The 20,030-nt window shown below is 34.5% G+C and overlaps 1 protein-coding gene across 1 annotated transcript; it reads right to left on the bottom strand.

Annotated features, from left to right (window-relative positions):
• Positions 1–11,436: 11,436 nt before the first annotated feature.
• Positions 11,437–19,775, bottom strand: LOC113779913 (alkylated DNA repair protein ALKBH8 homolog). The gene is made up of 7 exons (XM_027325697.1): positions 19,319–19,775; positions 18,703–18,804; positions 18,476–18,562; positions 15,345–15,470; positions 14,538–14,828; positions 12,222–12,287; positions 11,437–11,684 (listed from the first exon to the last, which is right to left on the bottom strand). Exons 1-7 carry the CDS (start codon positions 19,619–19,621, stop codon positions 11,628–11,630), a joined length of 1,032 nt encoding a protein of 343 aa, XP_027181498.1. The 5' UTR covers positions 19,622–19,775; the 3' UTR covers positions 11,437–11,627.
• Positions 19,776–20,030: the final 255 nt, after the last annotated feature.

Raw genomic sequence — 20,030 nt, 5'->3', positions numbered from 1 at the left:
TTAAAGGTTGAAATGTTGAATGCACATTGAAAAAGGTGAATTTGTCATTTCAGCTGAAATTGGTAGTGGCATTAAAATTTGGGCTGTGGCGTTATCACCACCTTTCGCACAATCTGTACGGTTGGTGGAGGAATTGTTGTTTTCATGTTTTGAGGCCAATTTGGTGCATTCTTTGTTATACTAGAACACGAAAATGTTGACTCGTTGACAATATTATGCTTGTAAAAAGCTTGTCTGACTGGCTACTTTTGGAAAAACAATCACTCTACAACTATAAGAACAAATAATAAAAAAAAAACTATCACTATTACGTAGAATTGGAATGGTAGGCCAAAAAAAAGAAAAAAGCTCGGCCATGTTCTCGTTTGCTTTAGATATTGAAAATCTAATTATGAGAAGTGATTATATGGCACAGAAGTTAATCTTGAGTTGATTATGAATATTAACTTTTTGGACTATTAAAAAAACTATAATATAAATATAAAAGCAAATGAAAAATTAATTACCTAAAATTAGAATTTGATGGACCCAAAACAATAATCAAACATAAGCCCACAGGAAAAATTTTCAAGAAAAATTGATATAGGAGACAAAGGCAAAAAGAAAAAAAAAATCTTCTTCAACTCAAAAGGGTTGCGGGCATTGATCATATTTCACTAGTACAAACGAAAACATAGGCTATTGACCTTTTATATACAAAGGACCCGAGAGTACTCTACTTCAGACTCCTATTACTACTACTAATACTAACATGGAAAATTAATCCTACGTTTCACACTACAAAATACAATCATACACCTATCTACACCTATCTAATCTACCAATTAAACAAAGACATGTGGCCACTAATAACTCATACTTGGTTAAATATTTTCTATAATGTCTCTCGTGAACCAAACTTTTCAAATTTGGACATGCCCAACATCTTCTTCAACTTCACAAAAGTCTCAGTTTTCAACGTCTTGGTGAAAATGTCTGTCACTTGCTCTTCAATTCTGCAATAGTCAATCTTAATCTCCGTCTCTCGAACCAACTCACGTATAAAGTAATGTTTGATATCAATGTGTTTGCTACATCCATTGAGAACTGGATTTTTTGACAACTCAATTTCCAACTTGCCGTTACAATAACTTTTCATACGATCAATCTGCTTGTGTTATAGAACATCAAGCATGTGACACAATCATAAAACCTAAGTTGTACTATTAGCCACGGCAATATACTCCGTCTTCGCTGTAAACAATACAATTATCTGTTGCTTATTAGAACTCCAAGAAAACAGTAGAGAAGCAATAAGAAATGCATACCCTAAAATACTCTTCCTATCAACTGTATCACCTATCCAATCACTATTTGTGTAGCCAAACAACTTAATTGGATAATTTCCTGATAAAAATACTATCACTTATAGTGCTTCCAATGTATCTCAAAATTCTCTTAGCCGCCTGCAAATATGACTGACATGGATTTTTCATAAACCTGCTAATCAAACCAATAGGAAAATTGATATCTAGCATCGTAGACGTCAAATATCTCAAACTGCCTACCAAATTTTTAAAGAAAGTGGGATTCACATATCCATCAATACCCTCTTTAGTCAACATAAAATTTGCTTTAACTGGTGTCATAATTGGTTTCGTTGTAATTATCTTGAACTTTTTCAAAATGTCACATGCATACTTCTTTTGAGAAATAAAAATCCCATAGTCAAATTGAAAAACTTCAATTTCTAAGAAATACGACATAAGTCCCATATCTGTCATCTCAAACTGCTTAATCATGGCCTCCCTCAATTCTACAATCATTTTCGGATTTTTTTTTTTAAATTAGGTCATCTACATACAAGCACACAATAAGAATGTCACAACGGACAAAAGATTTGATATATAGAGTGTGCTCATATGGACATCTTTGAAAACCACGAGTAAGAAAATAGAAAAACGTATACTATGCCCTTGGGACTTGTTTCAATCCATACAAGTTTCTCTTCAATCTATACACTTTATTTTCCTAATATCTTCTAACAAATTCTACTGACTATTTCACATATACTTTTTCGTTGAGTGCTTCATTCAGGAAAGCTGACTTGACATCTATTTGATAAATTCTCCAATTATTTTGGGCAACTAGAGAAATTATCATACATATTGTATCAAATCTGACAACAAGAGCAAACACCTCAAAATAATCAATTCCGAGCTTCTGCTTGTATCCTTTTGTCATTAATCTCATCTTGTGCCTATCAACTTCTCTATTGGATTTAAATTTTGTCTTATACATCCACTTCACTCTAATGACATTTTTACCAATTAGAAAAGAAATAAGTTTTCATGTGTCATTCTCCTCAATGGCATGAGTTTCTTCTTCCATTGCTTTTGCCCAACGATCATCACGAACTAGCTCCTTATACACATGGGGTCACAATCTGTAAATAAAGCAAAATTAATGAAATTTTTGTCAGAAGAAACATCATCTGATGTAATCACATAATCTTACAAACAATCTAGCATTTGCAGCTGATACTATGGACATTTAGTTAATTCAGTCTGTAGACCCTGAACAATTGGTGATGGTTGAATATCATTATTAACCTCCTATTCCTAATACTTTAGAGTCACTTTTATTGTTTTGAGATCTCTAGTAGACTAGCTTCAAATACCTCTTTCATCAAAAGTTACGTTTCTGCTTACTATCACCTTCTCTGTCACAGGATTGTACAATTTGTAAGCTTGCAAAACTTCACTATGGCCAATAAATACACATTCTCGCCCTTGTAATCAAGTTCTTCCTCAACTAATCAGGTACATGAGAGTAAGCAATGCACCCAAATACTATGAGATGGCCAACAAATGGTCATCTGCCACTCCAAACTTTTTCTAGCGATTTTATCAGGAAGACTTCTAGTGGGACACGTATTCAACAAATATACAACACAAACCACGGCCCCTGTCCAAAAAGATTTTGGTATACTTTTCAAGTTCAACAGACATCTCACCATATCCATAACTGTTTTATTCTTCTTCTCTGTCATTCCATTTTGTTGTGGAGTGTACTTAGCAATCAATTGATGTTGAATACCATTTTTTCTCAAGAAAATCATCACACACAAAATATTCTTGGCCCATGTCGGTTCTCAAAATTTTAATCTGACATCCATTTTGCTTCTCAACAAAGTCTTAAATATCTTAAAGGTTTCATGTGCATTAGATTTCTACTTCAAAAAATATACCCAAGTTTCTCTACTAAAATTATTAATAAAAATAATAAAATACCTACAGCCACCATTAGAAGCAACCTCCACAGTGTACAAATCTAAATGAATAATTTTCAACGGTCTTCTAGCTCTCTAGGATTCACCTATCTGACAAACATCCCTGTGTTGCTTTTTCAAAATACATATATCACAAATTATGTCAAGATTTCTGATACTAGACAGCCTATCAACCATTCTTTTACTAGATAAAAATCTCAAACTGTCAAAATTTAAATGCATAAATCTCATATGCCACAGTCAATTATTATCATCTATCACTGTATTTAGATACGAAAAATTTTTAATATTCAAATTCAATGAAAATAAGTGATTTGGAGTCATTGACATGCTGGTAACCATTCCAGATTTTTTTTTAATAAAAAATAGTACAACATTCTTGATGCAAATATCATATTTCTTTTCTGACAATTGACCCATGCTCAATAAATTATGAGGTAGCCCAAGAACATAAAAAATATCACAAATAAAATCAGTAACTCCATTTTTCAGGTTAATAGGAATTTTTTGCTTACCAAACACCGGTAAAACAGTGGCTCTAACTATCTAAACTTGTGAAATGCCTATACTAAAAAAGTACTTTTTCTACATAAATTACAATTTTCATTGCTTCAAAATTGGGCAGGGCATTTTACATTTTCATCGCACGAAGCGCGTTTATCCCTCCTAGTCCATTCTTTCACCCTATGTTTTAATTACCAGCAGTTGGCTATCGAATACCGAAGGTTTCCCATTTAAGGTTTTCTTTTTGTCAACATCCGATATGAAGTGGAACTAGGGATGGCAACGGGGCGGGGTTGGGGCGGGGGACCCCTCCCCCATCCCCCGCCCCGCTGCCTACAAACTCCCCTCGCCCCCGCCCCATCCCCCGTCCCCCGCTCCCCCCGCCCCGTCCCAGGTCCCGCCCCGCTGCCCCAGCGGGGTTAATAAAAAATTATTATATAATTTTATTATGGTTAAATCTTAGCAAATAATCAAGTATTAAAATATCAAAATATCATCAAATTATTATTCATTGTACTTTTACAATTGAAACTTATAAAAACAATCAAATAAAAATGATTTGAATACAATCCAACATGACGAAATAAATATAACTAAAGTAGTCAAGTTTTCACTTTTGGCACAAATACAATCACTAATTTATTATTGTGCTTGTGCTTTTTTTAAGAAAAAAATGTATTGTATTAAGTGTAATTAGGGATTTAGTATAAATGTATTAGTAAATTTAGTATAACCAATTAATAATTTGTATTAGTACACATATATAATTATTAGTATAATTAATAATATCAATTATATTATATATACTAATAGACATTATATAATACATATAACTAATAATATCATTATCATAAATTTGTAACTAATTAAATTATATATTATATATATAATTATATACATATATATTTATGTTTTTAAAGCGGGTGGCTGGGCGAGGGATGGGGCGGGGGTACACTCCCCCGCCCCGTTTCTAAGCGGGGGGAAAAAAATTCCCCCCGTCCCCGCCCCAACCCCCTCCCCATTAGCCCCCCGCGGGGCAGGTGCCCACGGTCACCCGCCCCCATTGTCATCCCTAAGTGGAACTGCAATAAATTTGGCCCTAACTCAGTTATTCTCAGATTTCTTGGGTAGCCCCAAACATGGTTGGCGAAGCTTTTTATCCCAATAAAATTTGCCAGCTTTTCTCCATTGATCTTGCCAACCAAACTTAATCAGCATTCTTTAGTGCTAGCTTCCACATCATCCTGACTCAAGTCAATGCCCTATATCTCCTTTGTTGATAGATCAAACTTTTGGAATGCATACGTAATCTCATCAGCCATGATCATTGCTTGGGTTGATAGTATTTCTTGATAGATCCTTCCATGTATGAAACACTTGATTAAACCTACGGGTTAAATATCAAGGAAGCATGTTTTCAGTGATAATTATGATCAGAGTGTTTGAAAAATGCAGAAAAGAAAGAAGAAAAGCTAAGCAAAAGAAAAGTGGTCATTAGTGGTCATTTTATGACTCAAGCTGTCCCAACTGGATGAGCATTCCTGAACCCTAAAGCTTGTCTCAGATAACACATGTGCTAGTAAATGAATTCGGATAGTAAATACTAAAATTCAAAGCTTGTGTTGTTGGGTATTGTTGTTGTAGGTTGGCATTTTGACAGTTTTGAAATTTGGATTTTTGGAGTTTAAAAATTTGAAACTTGAAAATACAAGGAGGAGGAAAACTCTACAATGAGAGAGAAGCTCTCAATAAGAGAGAGAATGTATTCCTATTGGATTGAGACTTGAAAGAAAGGTTTTGGCCCATAACAAGTACATTTTCGATCCAAGATATATCCAAGATCTATTGAGACCCACCAAAACTCTCCATAAAAAGAAGGTATATTTCTTAATAAGTTTGATTATCTCTCTAGAATTTCATATTTGGAGAGTCTCTCTCTCTCTCTCTCTCTCTCTCTCATTACAAAAATACTAATTTTAAGTATTGGAATTTGGGATAATTTCAGAAACCTCCCCTGAGGTTTCTGACACTTTCACTGACATCCCCTGAGGTTCTCAAAATTTCACTTACCTCCCTTGCTTTTGATTTTGTGGTAACAATCCAGTCCAAATCAGATTAAAATATTATTTTCATGTGTGAGAAGGTATTTTTATTCCATAGCTACCCTTTGCAGAAGTTGTATTAGTAGAAGATTCAAAGAAGAATAAATGATTTGGACTAATTAGTAAAGTTGAGGGGGGGTAAGTGCAATACAAAAAATTGCATGCACCAGATGTGCCATGCAACAGTTATTTGGCAGATTTTGCAACGGCTAGCTGCAAATTGCAACGGCCAGAAGGTTTGCTGTTTCAGTAGCAATAGCATATAAAGCAAAGCAACTTAACTACCTCTGAGGTTTCAAGCTATTAACATTCTTTGCTACTAATTTGGAGTGATAACAAGTGCATTTGCTGTGCTACAATTAGAGCTCTGAGTAAAAAGTTTTAGCTGCAACCATGGCCTCTTCAAGCCATAGGGGAGAATCATGGAATTCACCTACATCTTTCTCCATTAAAAACAGGTTTTGCCGCTGTAATCGCAAAGCAACCGTAATGATATCAGAGAGTGAAAGGAATCCAGACAAGTTGTATTTCTATTGAGAAATTTCCAACTTTGTGATGAATTTTAAAAAAATTCTACAAAAGGGGTGATTTTGGGTTTAATTTCCGTCAGGGGTGTCTTCGCATTTGTGAATTTCACAAATGCGAGCTTACAAGAGCTCGCATTCGTGGAATGCGAGCTCTGGTTATTGAGCTCGCATTCCACGAATGCGAGCTCTTCTCAATTTTTTTTTTTCCTTTTTTAAGAGCTAGGGAATTATTTCTAGGAAGCAAATGCGAGCTCTTATCTTTTTTATTTTGGTATTTTTTGAGAGGTAGGGAATTATTTGCAGAAAGCTTCTAATTTTTGTTTTAAAAAATGTTGCAAATATTTAAAATTTTGCAAATAGCTCGCATTTGTTAAATTTGACCTGCAAAAATTGTATTTAACTTTTTTGTTAGATTTCGCATTTATAAGTATGACTTGTAGAAAATTAGATTCAAATTTAGATGTATTAGGGTTTTAAAAATATTATATAAGTGATAAAAATTTTATAAATTGTAAAAATAAAATCAAACTGCTTGGATAATTAAATGTTATATTTGCATAAGAAATAATACAATAATCATAATAATGATAATACAATAATATTGGTGTAATAAAACTGCCATTAATTTAAATATTTACTTATAATGCCCAAAGAGCCTAATTACCAATTTTTTTTTCTCGCGCTCAAATATAACATTAACCCGCATGCGAGCTAACCTTGAAATAGAAAAAACACAGAATCCCGCTTGCGGGTTTCAGGAGTATTCGGATATTCTCATATGCACCTATGCAAATCGAACCAACCGGATATCTTATCCGTATCCCATTTTTTAAAATAAAAATCTTATAAATTTGAAAAATAAAATCAAATTTAGATGTATTAGGGTTTTAAAAATATTATATAAGTGATAAAAATTTTATAAATTGTAAAAATAAAATCAAATTTAAATAATTAAATGTTATATTTGCATAAGAAATAATACAATAATCATAATAATGATAATACAATAATATTGGTGTAATAAAACTGCCATTAATTTAAATATTTACTTATAATGCCCAAAGAGCCTAATTACCAATTTTTTCTTCTCGCGCTCAAATATAACATTAACCCGCATGCGAGCTAACCTTGAAATAGAAAAACCACATAATCCCGCTTGCGGGTTTCGACGTTATTCTGCGCTTCGTGTGTTTGCTTTTGTTTTGCTTTTGTCTTTTTTTTTCGAAATGGAGGGTTGGCGGTGGAGCTTAGTACGAGAGCTCACTGAACTCTAATAGGTTTCTAATTAGGTTTCTAATAAAGACTTCGTTCGATATGTGATATTTCAGCCGAACTTCGAATCCATGGCACTTATTACGCGCTTAAGCCACCTGTCCACATTAGCAATCAAATGGCTTGATATCAAGAATTCCACAAAGGTAAATTACCTAATAACCTTGCAAAATAGGCTATCCATCTTCCTTGAGTTCATATAAAAACATTATTCTAAATACCAAAAAGGACAAGCTTGAATTCCCAATCCCACCTGTGTACATAAATTGTTCTTATTTGATTGAACTTCTTGTCTTGTAACAAATGACTCCACAGACATTTTCTTGCAAAGTACGTAATTTGAAGTCAGGCGTGTAATCTTGCATGACAAGAATAGGTACGTAAAGAATAAGAAAATTCATTATGTAACTTAAACATAAACGGTAGTAATTAACCCCAACTACTTGGGATATATCTGTAATTTTGGCCCTGATGACGTCAGAAAAGGGGCCCAATTTTTTATCAAGGGAGGTAAGTGAAATTTTGAGAACCTCAGGGGATGTCAGTGAAAGTGTCAGAAACCTCAGGGGAGGTTTCTGAAATTATCCCTTGGAATTTTCCTAGGGATAAAGTCCTACCCATTTTTTCAAGTCATCATTAGAGTTTTACCGTCATCTTCTTTAGATCATTGAACTATTTTTTGGCATCAACATCATTCATCATCATCTTCGTTTTTGCCCAATTTAAGAAACTTAATTTCTTAGTCGTATGGGTAGTTTTTCCTTTTGCCTATAGCTATTGACCTATTGGGTTATTTTGCATTTTTTCCTCTTAGTTGTGAAAATTCTGTCAAATTAATGTTGCATAATAGGAAATCTTTGTGACACATAAATAAGTAAAGAAGAAACACTAGAGATTCTGGGATCAAATCCCCCTTTCCTCTTCCAAATTCTTAAATTCTACTTTTTCCCTACTAATTTTTTTAAGTAAATAGAAGAGTCATGTCACCTATTTTGATTCTCTATTTTACCATCTCTCTTTTGTCCTATACAAAGTCCCTGCTTTCCACTCACTCACAACACACTCTCCTTGTCTCTTTTTTAAGGCTTAAGCACAAATTGTCCTCATGTAATGTTAAATGAATAGTAAATTGCCTTGTGCAATTAGCAAATATACAAATTGCTTCTATAGATAGATCATGAAATACATAGATTATGTTTTGTATAACATGAGACCTCAAATACTTAATATTTTGAAAGTTTTAACCTTAGGAAATGGTATTATCATATTTTTCTATTAAAAAAACAATTCAGACTCAAGGAAATGGGGGTACAATTGCTAATACACAAGAAACTGTGAAGGATACTGCTTATTCATCAACTATATTAGGTTGTTTATCTAGAAAAAATGAATTAACTATTATCTAAACCATGATTAACAATTTGATTAAGTTGCTTATTCATCGATCTAACTAGTTTATATTTAACTACTTGACTTTTGTGGGAGGTTTTGGTGAGTTGCCTTTCCTTTTCTCCTTGAAGCATGGTTAACTACGAGTTAATCACTATGTTAAACCACTTAGTAATATTCATGAGGAAAGAAAAAATTCACTTAATAATATTCCCCTTCTAAATCGTTATCATCTCTATATTGGACCTTTGTATGCTCTCTCCAAAAAGGTGAAGTATTTGGTTCACCATTTATAGCCCCTTGTTATTTAAGTATTTGCCCGAGTTGCCAAGCATGCTTGTACTTGGTTGCACCAACTTAATACAGATACATAATTCCGCTTTCTTCCCCTTTATACATATTTGGCATCAAATAACCATGTTTATTTCTACTTTTCTAAGAAAGGCCTCTGTGTGGGCATGATTCGGTGAAGTCGAACTGTTTGCCCGTGAAAACAACAGAAAATAGCAAAGGAGTGAAGTTCGTCCCCTAGTATCACTTTGATGCTTAAGTTAGTAGTTGAGGTAAATATGTATTCGGGAATCTGAGAGCAAAATTGTTGCCGTTCCCCTCAAAATGAGGGTAAAATGCAGTATTTATAACCTAAGCGTAAGTGCTATTTACAAGAAAGTGGGTCGTCATAATGATTGGCGCCCCCACATATAAGCTTCCATCCATATCACGGCATAGGTCACATCAACCAGTGTCACTGGAATGGAAATGGGGCAGGGACGGTCATACTGAGCAGTTAATGATCATGATTTGGCTAAAAAATTTTGTGTGATCCAGATAACAAGTTGTGCATCGATTTTTACATCATGTGTGGAGCCCACAAAATTTTGTACTAAAATTATACATTGTGCAAACAAAGTTACGCCGTGTGTAATCAAAGTTACGCGCTGTTAAAAATGGCTAAAACCGTTGGGGACGATTGCATCTGCAACCGTCGGTGCCCCTTGTCCCACTGGAATGGGTCACCTGACCAATTCCCCGAATTGTCTTTCTTCGGTTGGGGGCCCTGTGGCCAAGCCTCGGGTTGGAATCTTCTTCCAGGCATTAGTTCAGGGTCCCCACAGCCTCCAAAGTTGTATCCAGAGGCATTAGTTCAGGCCCCCGGAGCCTCCAAGGTTGTATCCAGCGGACTTCGACATGATTCAGGCAACTTTATGCAGGAATTGATATGGTTACTGTATAGTATCTCGCATAGCAATTACCATCTATGTCGCGAAAACTGCTTAAGCAGTCCTAGCTTAGCTTATGCAATTACTGTGTCATGGTTTAACAAGGCCATAAAACACTCTAGGTTCATCCTCATCCGTAAAATCATCTCATCTTACTGCATCCATGAAGGAACATGAAGGTTGGGGTACGTACATGGGAATGAGAGGGTAATGGACTTCGGGCACGAAACACTCTAGGCTTTGAATATTATATGAAGTTGGCAAATAAGAGAGAGAGAGAGAGAGAGAGAGAGAGAGAGAGAGAGAGAGATGACATGTTTTTCCTTTTCCTCCTGCGTAATAGATTTTTAAACATATATACCCATTTTCTAACTAATGTAAATTCAGATGTTCTAGTTCATATGCCCTTTATTCCATGGAAATTTGTAATCAATCATTAGCTTGTTGGTTATGGACCTTAAATCCGCAGACCATAACCACTCTGGACGGTTTCTGTTGCAACCTATTCTACCCTGATCATGGGCATGTTGCACTGCAAATAGTGTTGGGCAATTTAGTCTATCTGCTACAGTCACAGGATCTCCTGTGGTGCACAGCTCCCATTGTTAAGAAAAGAAAAACAGTTGTTTAAGCTGGAAAAATGAGGTGGATCATTCATGATGCACTTATAAGGCACTAATGAGCATTGAGCAAAGCAGTTGTGTACATTAGATGTGCTAGGAATTTCATTCAGTCTTGAGATATTAAAGAAAACATTGCAATAAGCCAAACGAGATTTAAAAGATGCAAGAAAACTTACAAGGGAAACGGAAACTTCCAGTTAGTGACCTATGAATGACTTTGTGAGTTAAAGATAATTCGTCACAATTCTTAGCGCATATCAACACTATCAGTGCTGAGAGGGCATCTGGTATAGCATTGAAAAGCATCTCTCTTTTCTTATGCAAGAATAACCAGTACAGGCAACCTGGAACGGCACTTTGTAATTGGAACTCCATCTTGCCATTGTGTAAATGGAAGGAGTAACCAGTAAATACTAACCAGTACTACCAGTGCTGAGAGGGCATCTGGTATGGTAGTGAAATACAGCCAAGCATTTCTATCTTTTCTTATGCAAGATAACCAGTAAAGGCATCTAGAACAGCATGTCGTAATTGGAACGTCCATCTTGGCATTATGTTAGAAAAAGGAGTGTCCGTCCAATTACTGGTTAACAATTCAAGCCCTGATTTTGGCTGGTTCTTATTTTCTGGTTTCAAAATAAAGCAATTGCCTTACAGCTATTATTTTTTATAGAGATGCTTCCCCTCTGTCTGCAAAGGTTCTTGAAGTAAATCCTCGTCTATTTTTGAGAATCGCAGAAATCAGGGTATTGACATTGGCAAGGTCCTTTCCTAACCTGCATCACATGTAGAAGGATAATTAGAACTGTGATACAAGAGGAGGAATATCAATAGGCAGACCATTTTCTACCCAGCAACTTCTCAACAATTTCTACCCTCAATGCTACCAAATAATTATTGAGGACAGCAAACATTGACACTCAAATAAATATTTTTTCCCAGAAAAAACAATGATATGTTTTGCATACAAATACAAACTTGAGCAGACATAAGTAGTCATACAAAGACACAGACTTAGCCCTATGTAAAGTCATTTATACAAAGCTTGAACATGATTGGGCAGCATCTCTGGTAACCCAGCTCTATTCCACAGGCAAATAGAACTCAGAGGAAATGAAAGAAAGGGAGAATAGATTGCATATTCCAACATGGATACATAGCAGTTCTTTATCATTTCTCAAAGAATGATAATAAAGGGACTATCATGCATTCATTTGGTTTATTGAGCCGCCAATGCATATTCTTATATGGCGGGGCAAAGTCTAAAAGATGACAACACTAAAACGAGCAAGACAAGCCGGCTGAAACTGTACGTTGCGCATTGTGAATGACACTCTCCTTGAGCCCCTTCTAACCACATTGTCCTTCACTCTGTCAACCTGACACATAAACACTTGTTTTAAGATTAAAAAAAAAAAAAAAATTCCAGTGGCAAAGAAGTCAGGAAAAGATGTTCCAATTTCCATTAAATATTTAAAGCACTACAAAAGAAATTGAAAAGGTCAAAACTTTGAGAATAAGGTAATACTCTGCTATATCTTGAGGGCAATGTAGCTTTAAAAATGTGGAACCAGGTTTCCAAAGACATCAGTTACAAAATACATGTTTTACCACTTATTTTACAATGTTCAGTGTAGTCCACCGCTAATAACAATATCCATGACTTAGGAATCTATATAATCCAACAAATGTCAGTAAACCAGCATCTTTCCAAATTACAAGTTCATATTGCCATACCCATACAGATCATATTTTTTTCACAATATATACATGCAATATAACTTTGGCCTAACTATTAATGTAAATGGGTTTCAAGGATTTAAAGGGCAAACAACCATAAAAATAGAAGTTGGGGCATCCAAGATCCAGAATAAGCTCCTACTTATATTTTATTACAATAATCATTTTGGCCAAGCAACAAAACCATGAAAACCAAACAAGGATTAATCAATTTGTGGGCCAAAAAGAAGTATCAGCTAATTGCGAATGATCCAACTGATGGAAGAAACCAATGAGCATAGACATTAACAAATTATCTAACTGCTTTTTCATTTCAACGAGGTTCTATCTGGCTCTCATTTTAACAAGATGAAGTTAATTGTCCAAAACCTAATCTTTTCAACAATTTTCTCAGCTCCAAATGTTGGTAACTCAGAAATTAACTTTTGTCCATTTCCACAAGAAAAACTAGGGAAAAGCAGCTTGATGTAGTGGTAAAGTTGCTTGATTTCCACTAAAGAGACGAGGATACTTGAAAAGAGGAAAAGATTATCAAAGGCGGACAGAAATATGTAACTGAAAACTGGTAGGCATCCCATGCAGTAAGTTAGCCTTTTACTTCCTCCCCACCCTCTCCATTTTCTACTTAATAATTAATCCTTCAGATCCCACAACCTGTCTGACTAAAATTTACCAAAAACTACATGGTCCACAAGTCAGAGATTTGTATCATTACATGGCATTGCTAATCAATTTTTTGTGCCATATTTCACTTTAACCATTGCCTTTCTGTACATCAATTTTTCCATCCTAAACCTCATGAAGATTGTCATGAGAAAAATCCAGCGGAAAAGAATCAAGGGGCTTACTAGCTCGATCAACCATATTAGATTCTTCTCTTCAATAATCATGCTTCTCAAAATCTCTGCAGGCTCTCCAATGTTCTCTCCTCAGAAACCATATACAAGAGCTGCAAGTTCCCCTCTCTTAGAGTACTATTCTCTATATGTATATAATTCAATACTCTCCCCTCTTTTCTCCAGAATACCATCTGCCACACATACATCATTAAAAACCTTCTCAACTACCTAATCTTCCGTCACAAAATATTCACACACACACTCATAGCTAGATACACAGATAGATGTACACGACATAGATATAAAACACACACACACATATAAATGCATATATCATACATACATATGCATAATAAACGCATAAAACATATACAAATATGTTGCATATATGTGCGCGTCTGTGTATGTCTAGATGCATATACGTAAGTGCGTACAGACACACACATATAGAGACAGGAGCTACCTACCTTCCACAGTTGCATAACAAAACTCAGTAAAAAATTTTATATAGATTGTGCATGAGATGATTCTGATGCTAGTAAAGGAATTAAAAAAATAAAATCTTTTGTTTGTCCAAGTCATGCCTAACAAAATCTTCAGTTAACTACTTCCAGATTACTTCCAATTGCTGAAGCCAAAAGCTCAACTCCAATTCTCAAAAGAGAATAGAAGAAATCGTACTTTCATACAATATCTTAATAGAATTCTATCTAATGATCAATAAATTAAGTTGAAGTCTATATCTACACGTATCAAAATCCTAGTAATAATTTATTTTATTCTATAGATATTTTGATTGGGGTTCGAGAAATTAAAATAAGAGGATTGAGCCATTTCTTCCGACTCTTTTTCAAATTCGATAAATGTAGGCTAATCGTAGTGAATATATAGAATAAACGCAAGGAGTGTAGAAGGAAATAAATTCATTTATCTATCTTTTTAATCTTTCGAATCTACACTACATCATCATTAAAAGAAATTTATTCCAAATGAAGAACATTTGCGAACTAAATGACAAAAATTGTGTGAAACGATTTCAAAACAACATACCTTATGGTGGGGAATGTAGTGATGCCAAGCATACCGTGCTTCCCCAGATAACAATAGCATTGACCGAGGAGGAAGATATATAGCTCTCCTTATGAAATTTGAGCCACTATAAGAATCTGACACCTCGTTATCAAAGTTTGAGGTAGACGTAGGAAGCCAAACACCTGTTGAATATTTTCTAAACTCCATGATGCAGGGCCCTGCTAGTGAAAGGCTGTAAATAGGTTCTTCAAATGCTGAATGGGTGTCCACATGTGGTGACAAACCCACACCAATTGGGTATTCATTCACCTGTATAACAAATTTCAATATTTGTTAATTTGGGAAGTAAAAAGCAAGAGTATAAACCTATTGCTACAGAAGGAGGTGCAGGAAGGGTTGGGTAACTACTGCATAATTTTTCAGTGGTCACATCATAATCAATCTCACCTAGAATCAACGCCTCTTCCACTGCCAAACTTAATGGCCTTCTTCTCTAATTCAAGCCATTGAAAAATGTCCAATCCTTGTTAATTATTTTCTGCAATTTAGTGAATGCTTTTGATGGAAAAATTCTTTCTAGGATAATATAAGGTTAATTGACAGAATGCTTCCACCAGGTACAAATGTTATTTTCTATTAAAAAAAGAATAAAAGAACAAAGGTGTGATCCTACAGTAAGCCATATTTATCTTTGGTTTGCATAATATCAAATTCAAACTGATCATTTTGTGCCAAGGTAAACAATGAGAGTCATATAAAAGAAAAGAATGTGGAAATTTTTAAACAGTACACATAATGGATATACATGACAAATATGTTACTTACTGTTAGCTGGTCCAACTCTATATCCACAGAGCAACCAAGCTTTTGAAACTGTGAGATTCTTTTGAGTATAACAGACACAAACGAGGGAAGTTTGCCCAAGTACTGGTTTGTGTTAACATTTCTTGTCTGCAACAGGAAGTAAGAGATTAATTACCAAGTAACCCCATGAAAAATGCTAAAGCGCAAGGGAAAAAAAGAATTTTAAAAAGGATAACAGTTTTTGCAATCCAAGCATCCCAAAATAAAAGTGAAATTCCTATTTCAGATTTTAAAACATCAGAAGGTCCATGACATGAAATGAAGAATCAGTTTCTTAACAAATTTTCAGGAGTCCATTTCTAAATTAGTTGTTTGTGAGCAACATTAAAACCAGTACCCAGATTAACTTCTCTTATTTATAAACAACTTGAAGTTCGAATTCCATTTACCTTTTTTTGGATGTTGGCTCATTTTTGTTCTAAGTCCATTTTAATTTTTCCACTTCCAATTAATTTTTCTTGATTTTAGAACTTAATGCTTCCAATTTTCAAACAATGCCATCAACCATAACAAAATTCAATTAAGCTTCCAAAAATGAAGGAAAAAATCTTAACTTCAAAAGCTGAACAAAACTTACACAAGTTAACAATTTGAAAGGTCAAAAGGGAAGCCAAAAATATCAATATGCCAACTAATTACAGATAAAAAGAGCATTTCCTTGTTGAGCTATCTTAATTGACTTGAACTTATCAATGCGCTTATTCTTAATAGATACTAACTAAACAATTGTAATAGGAATTTATAGAGTTCTTTCCAACATTGCTATTCACGTTTAGCTTGTCAAAAAAAATTGTTAGAACTGCTTGAATGTGGAGGGCTTAAATAGAGATATTGATTTTAGAAGGTTTAAAGTCGTTCAAAGCTATTGCTGTTTTCCCTGATTTAAATAAGTGCAGAACTACAAAAGCTTGTGAGACATTCAAGTATTTGGCAAGTACAAGCAAAAGTCAAAATAATTTCCCACAATATTTCATTACAGATATAACAGTTGGGAGGAGAGGCCCAGACCAGGTAAGCTTCATAAGTCCAAATAACAAAGATAAGATTAAAGAAATCCATGAATGGATATTTTGATGTCCAAACAGAAGATAAGAACATTCGCAAAGGCCATTTTCAGAACCACGTATGTTTGTCAGCATTTTAGACATCACGAAAACAACAGTTTGATGGTAGTTATAGAAGTCAATCATATTGTGAGGTAAAAGAACTAAAAGTCAAAGAGACAACAGACAAGAGTCAAGTTTTGAGGATGGTAACAATTCTGGTGCCTTTTAAAACTACAACTGTAAGGTAGGACAATGACACTCTTCTGTATCTAACTTTTATTCCTCTAAATTTTCCTGCAGTCAAGCCTTACATCACCCTTCTAAAGCGATTGTGCAAGGACAAGTTCATTTTCATAATCGAAAATGATCCGCTTAAATATCTATTGCCCAAAAATCAAAACAGTCAAGTAACATAATTTAGATAACAGAAAAATTCACTCCACAAATAGTTTCTTCACTCCCAAATTAGCTTCAGCATTAGAGAGAGAGAGAGAGAGAGTTGAAGAGGCTGTTCTGAGGGACCGGGTATCTGTATAATCAGGTGTGTGGATATTTCACTTAAATTCAGTAATACTATTTAAACCTACAGTTCTTTGTCAATATCATGTTTATTTGGAACCAAATATTGTACTTTGCACAATGTTATTGATTATGAGGTAAGAATGTCTTTTTCTTGACGTTATGTACTTTTACTGTTTAAGAATAGAATTACAATCTTAAAACTCATTAACCATGGGTAGGAACAAATTCTTTAAACCTAGAAAAAGTGCTAACTTATTCGGAGAATTTTAGTCTAACAGACCCATTTCTTGCATAAAAAGTTCCACTTGCTGCACTTTCGGATAATCAATTTGCAACAATTTGTCAAATATGTCGAATATTACAATAATCATGCAACAACTATTTCACCAATTGATTAGAAACGTTAGCAAATACCTTTTATTTTCACCACGTAAACATCCAAGAGTCGGATTGACCACCACCATCCTATCACTTTTACAACCCTACCAACTGGATAGTTGAAAACTGACAATGTTAAAGAACGCTAAGCTCAATTCAAATCAAATTACCCAAAAGTACAGACCTGACAATCCAGAAAATACTTGTTTAATTTTACCTTTCAAATATCAAATGAGAATTGGACAGTCCATCCTGTCAGTTTAAAGCTTGACCAACTCATGTTTTTGAACACTACCGAATTCATTATAACAATCAACATTGTTTAATCCTGAAGAAGACTTTTGATGTCTTATACATCGATGTTAAAGAACACAAAGCAGAATTCAAATCAAATTACCCAAAAGTACAGACCTGACAATCCATAAAATACTTGTTCAATTTTACCTTTCAAATATCAAAGGAGAATTGGATAGTCCATCCTGTCAGTTTAAAGCTCAACCAACTCAATGTTTTTGAACACTGGCAAATTCATTATAACAATCAACATTGTTTAATCCTGAAGAAGACTTTTGATGTCTTATAATGGATGACCAAATATACCACAATTACTTTTGCATATAATAAGAGCCTAGAATGCTTATTACTCAATAAGAACCATAATACAAGCTTCTCAATACCCAAGTCACACCAAAAACATAAAACTCTAAACAAGGCATAACCATCCCCTATCCTAAAATTCACCTAAGACCCTGATCCTCAAACGACCATAAATTTGTCGCATTATTATATTGCAACGATGGGAGCAAAGACGAACTCAGAACAGATGTCCCTTTCTCTTCTTAGCATCGAAAAAATGCCCCAAAGCTGAAAACACACTTCAAGTTGGTTGCTTAATAGGGCATTGAAGATGACCAAAATAATTATATGAAATGTGCAAAGCTCCAACTTACTTTCTTTCAAATAACACTACCAGGAAATGGAAACTTAAAAGAGAGAGACTAGGGATCAAGCTATAACCCAGAAAAAATATTTTCAAGTAAAACAAAGATAAGGTCACATAAACAATACACCTCATGCTAGAATAATGAAACAAAATTCAGAAATAAAAATATGCTGAAAGCTCATAGCAAATGCTGGAGAACTCACCTCATAACAAAATGCATATCCATAGTGCTGAACCCTTCTTTTAGCAAGATGGTGCCAAGGCCTACTATCAACCGCTGCAAGTAATTCCTGGCACATAACATCGAAATTTAGCATATAACTCACAAACGCTCATAATGTATTTTGACAACAGGGTACAACAATTTGTGAATAATATCAACATACTAAATGCTGCTTTTCACATAGCCTAAAACAGAAATAACTTTTACCTCCTCTTCTCTAACAGTGATGAAGTCATGCAATAAATAGACGCCTGGAACTTTCAACTCAGAATCCGTCAAAGAAACTAGAACTAAGTCCTTCACCTGAATCTAAACAGGACAGACAGATTCAACAAGAGTATCAAATACAGAAACTCAAATTCAATGATTATGTTAAAGAAGGATATGGTAGTTAGTCAAACAACACTAGCACAAGTTCAAACTTAGCATATGCAACCTTAAGCCAATGGGAACTCTGCTACCAAAACAAAAGCACTGTTATTTCTTAAAGTATTTCTCTGTTATTTGGTTTTCTGAACTATACAAGAAACTTAAAAACAACTAAAACAAGCATCTCAAACAATGAAAAAGAGCACATAAAATTTGTGAAGGACTGTCACGTTGATTTCCACAGAAGAATAAATTATTTTGATATTTTTTCCTCTTTTAGCAACATACCTTTTTTCTTTTTCAGTTTCCACAATCTCAAAAATTCACTCTTTCAAACAAATACATTTCCAAATTTCCATCACCAAAATATTACAATAACCCTCTAAATCATAAATCCAAATGAAAAAATTTGCAAAAATTGCAGAAAAAAGGTAAAGAGTTGAAAATTTATTACTTGGTCACTTGATTGTACTGAATATCGAATATGTAAAGAGCGGCCACCCAGTTGAGAACACGGGTTTTCATGCAATGCCTCCATTGCAGACTTTGCAGAGTTGTCACCGTCAAAACAAACAATAACTCGAGTCCCAGTCTCATCAGCTGCATAGACACCCTGTACTTCGCCATATTTGCTAAAAACTGAAGCAATTAGATCGAAGGAGAGCCCAACAGCAGGTCCACAGTTGGCTACATATAGATTTGGACTAGTACGATCAGTATCCCCTCCTTTGGGACGGGTAAATCTTGGCAACCCCATTAATTTGCTTGGCTTTTTAAAGGCTGTAGAGGACTTCAATTCACAAAATGGATCAAGGAATTTGAAGGGTTTTCCGTAGACGCGCCTGATAAATTTAACCCCAGGAACAAGGAATTTGCAGGGAAGGGTCTTGGGAGGCGTAGGAACGGTAATAAACTATGCGTTGAGCGTCGCATTTTTTTTTTCATAACATATCATAAAATATTTTTAAAAAATGAGATAAAATAATTGTAACTCTACCAACATCTATGCAGATAATCAACCGAATAGATTCAAAAAATTCAAGATCATAATCAAAACCTGAAAAAGAAAACCACGTAATGGTGAGATTTGTTGAATAAATCCAGAAAAATCTACATTATAATCAAAACCTGAAAAAGCTTAGATTTAATAAAAGAAAAATAAAAAA

Source organism: Coffea eugenioides, chromosome 8, assembly GCF_003713205.1.
Source record: "Coffea eugenioides isolate CCC68of chromosome 8, Ceug_1.0, whole genome shotgun sequence".
Taxonomy (NCBI): Eukaryota; Viridiplantae; Streptophyta; class Magnoliopsida; order Gentianales; family Rubiaceae; genus Coffea; species Coffea eugenioides.
This window is presented reverse-complemented; position numbering and strand designations above follow the sequence as displayed.

Coding starts and splice junctions, on each gene's coding strand:
- LOC113779913 (XM_027325697.1), bottom strand. CDS start 19,621: ATGGGGTTGCCAAGATTTACCCGTCCCAAAGGAGGGGATACTGATCGT. Junction 15,471..18,475: donor GATATGCATTTTGTTATGAG/GTGAGTTCTCCA, acceptor TTCCTGTTGCAG/ACAAGAAATGTTAACACAAA. Junction 14,829..15,344: donor TAGAGTTGGACCAGCTAACA/GTAAGTAACATA, acceptor TTTGTTATACAG/GTGAATGAATACCCAATTGG.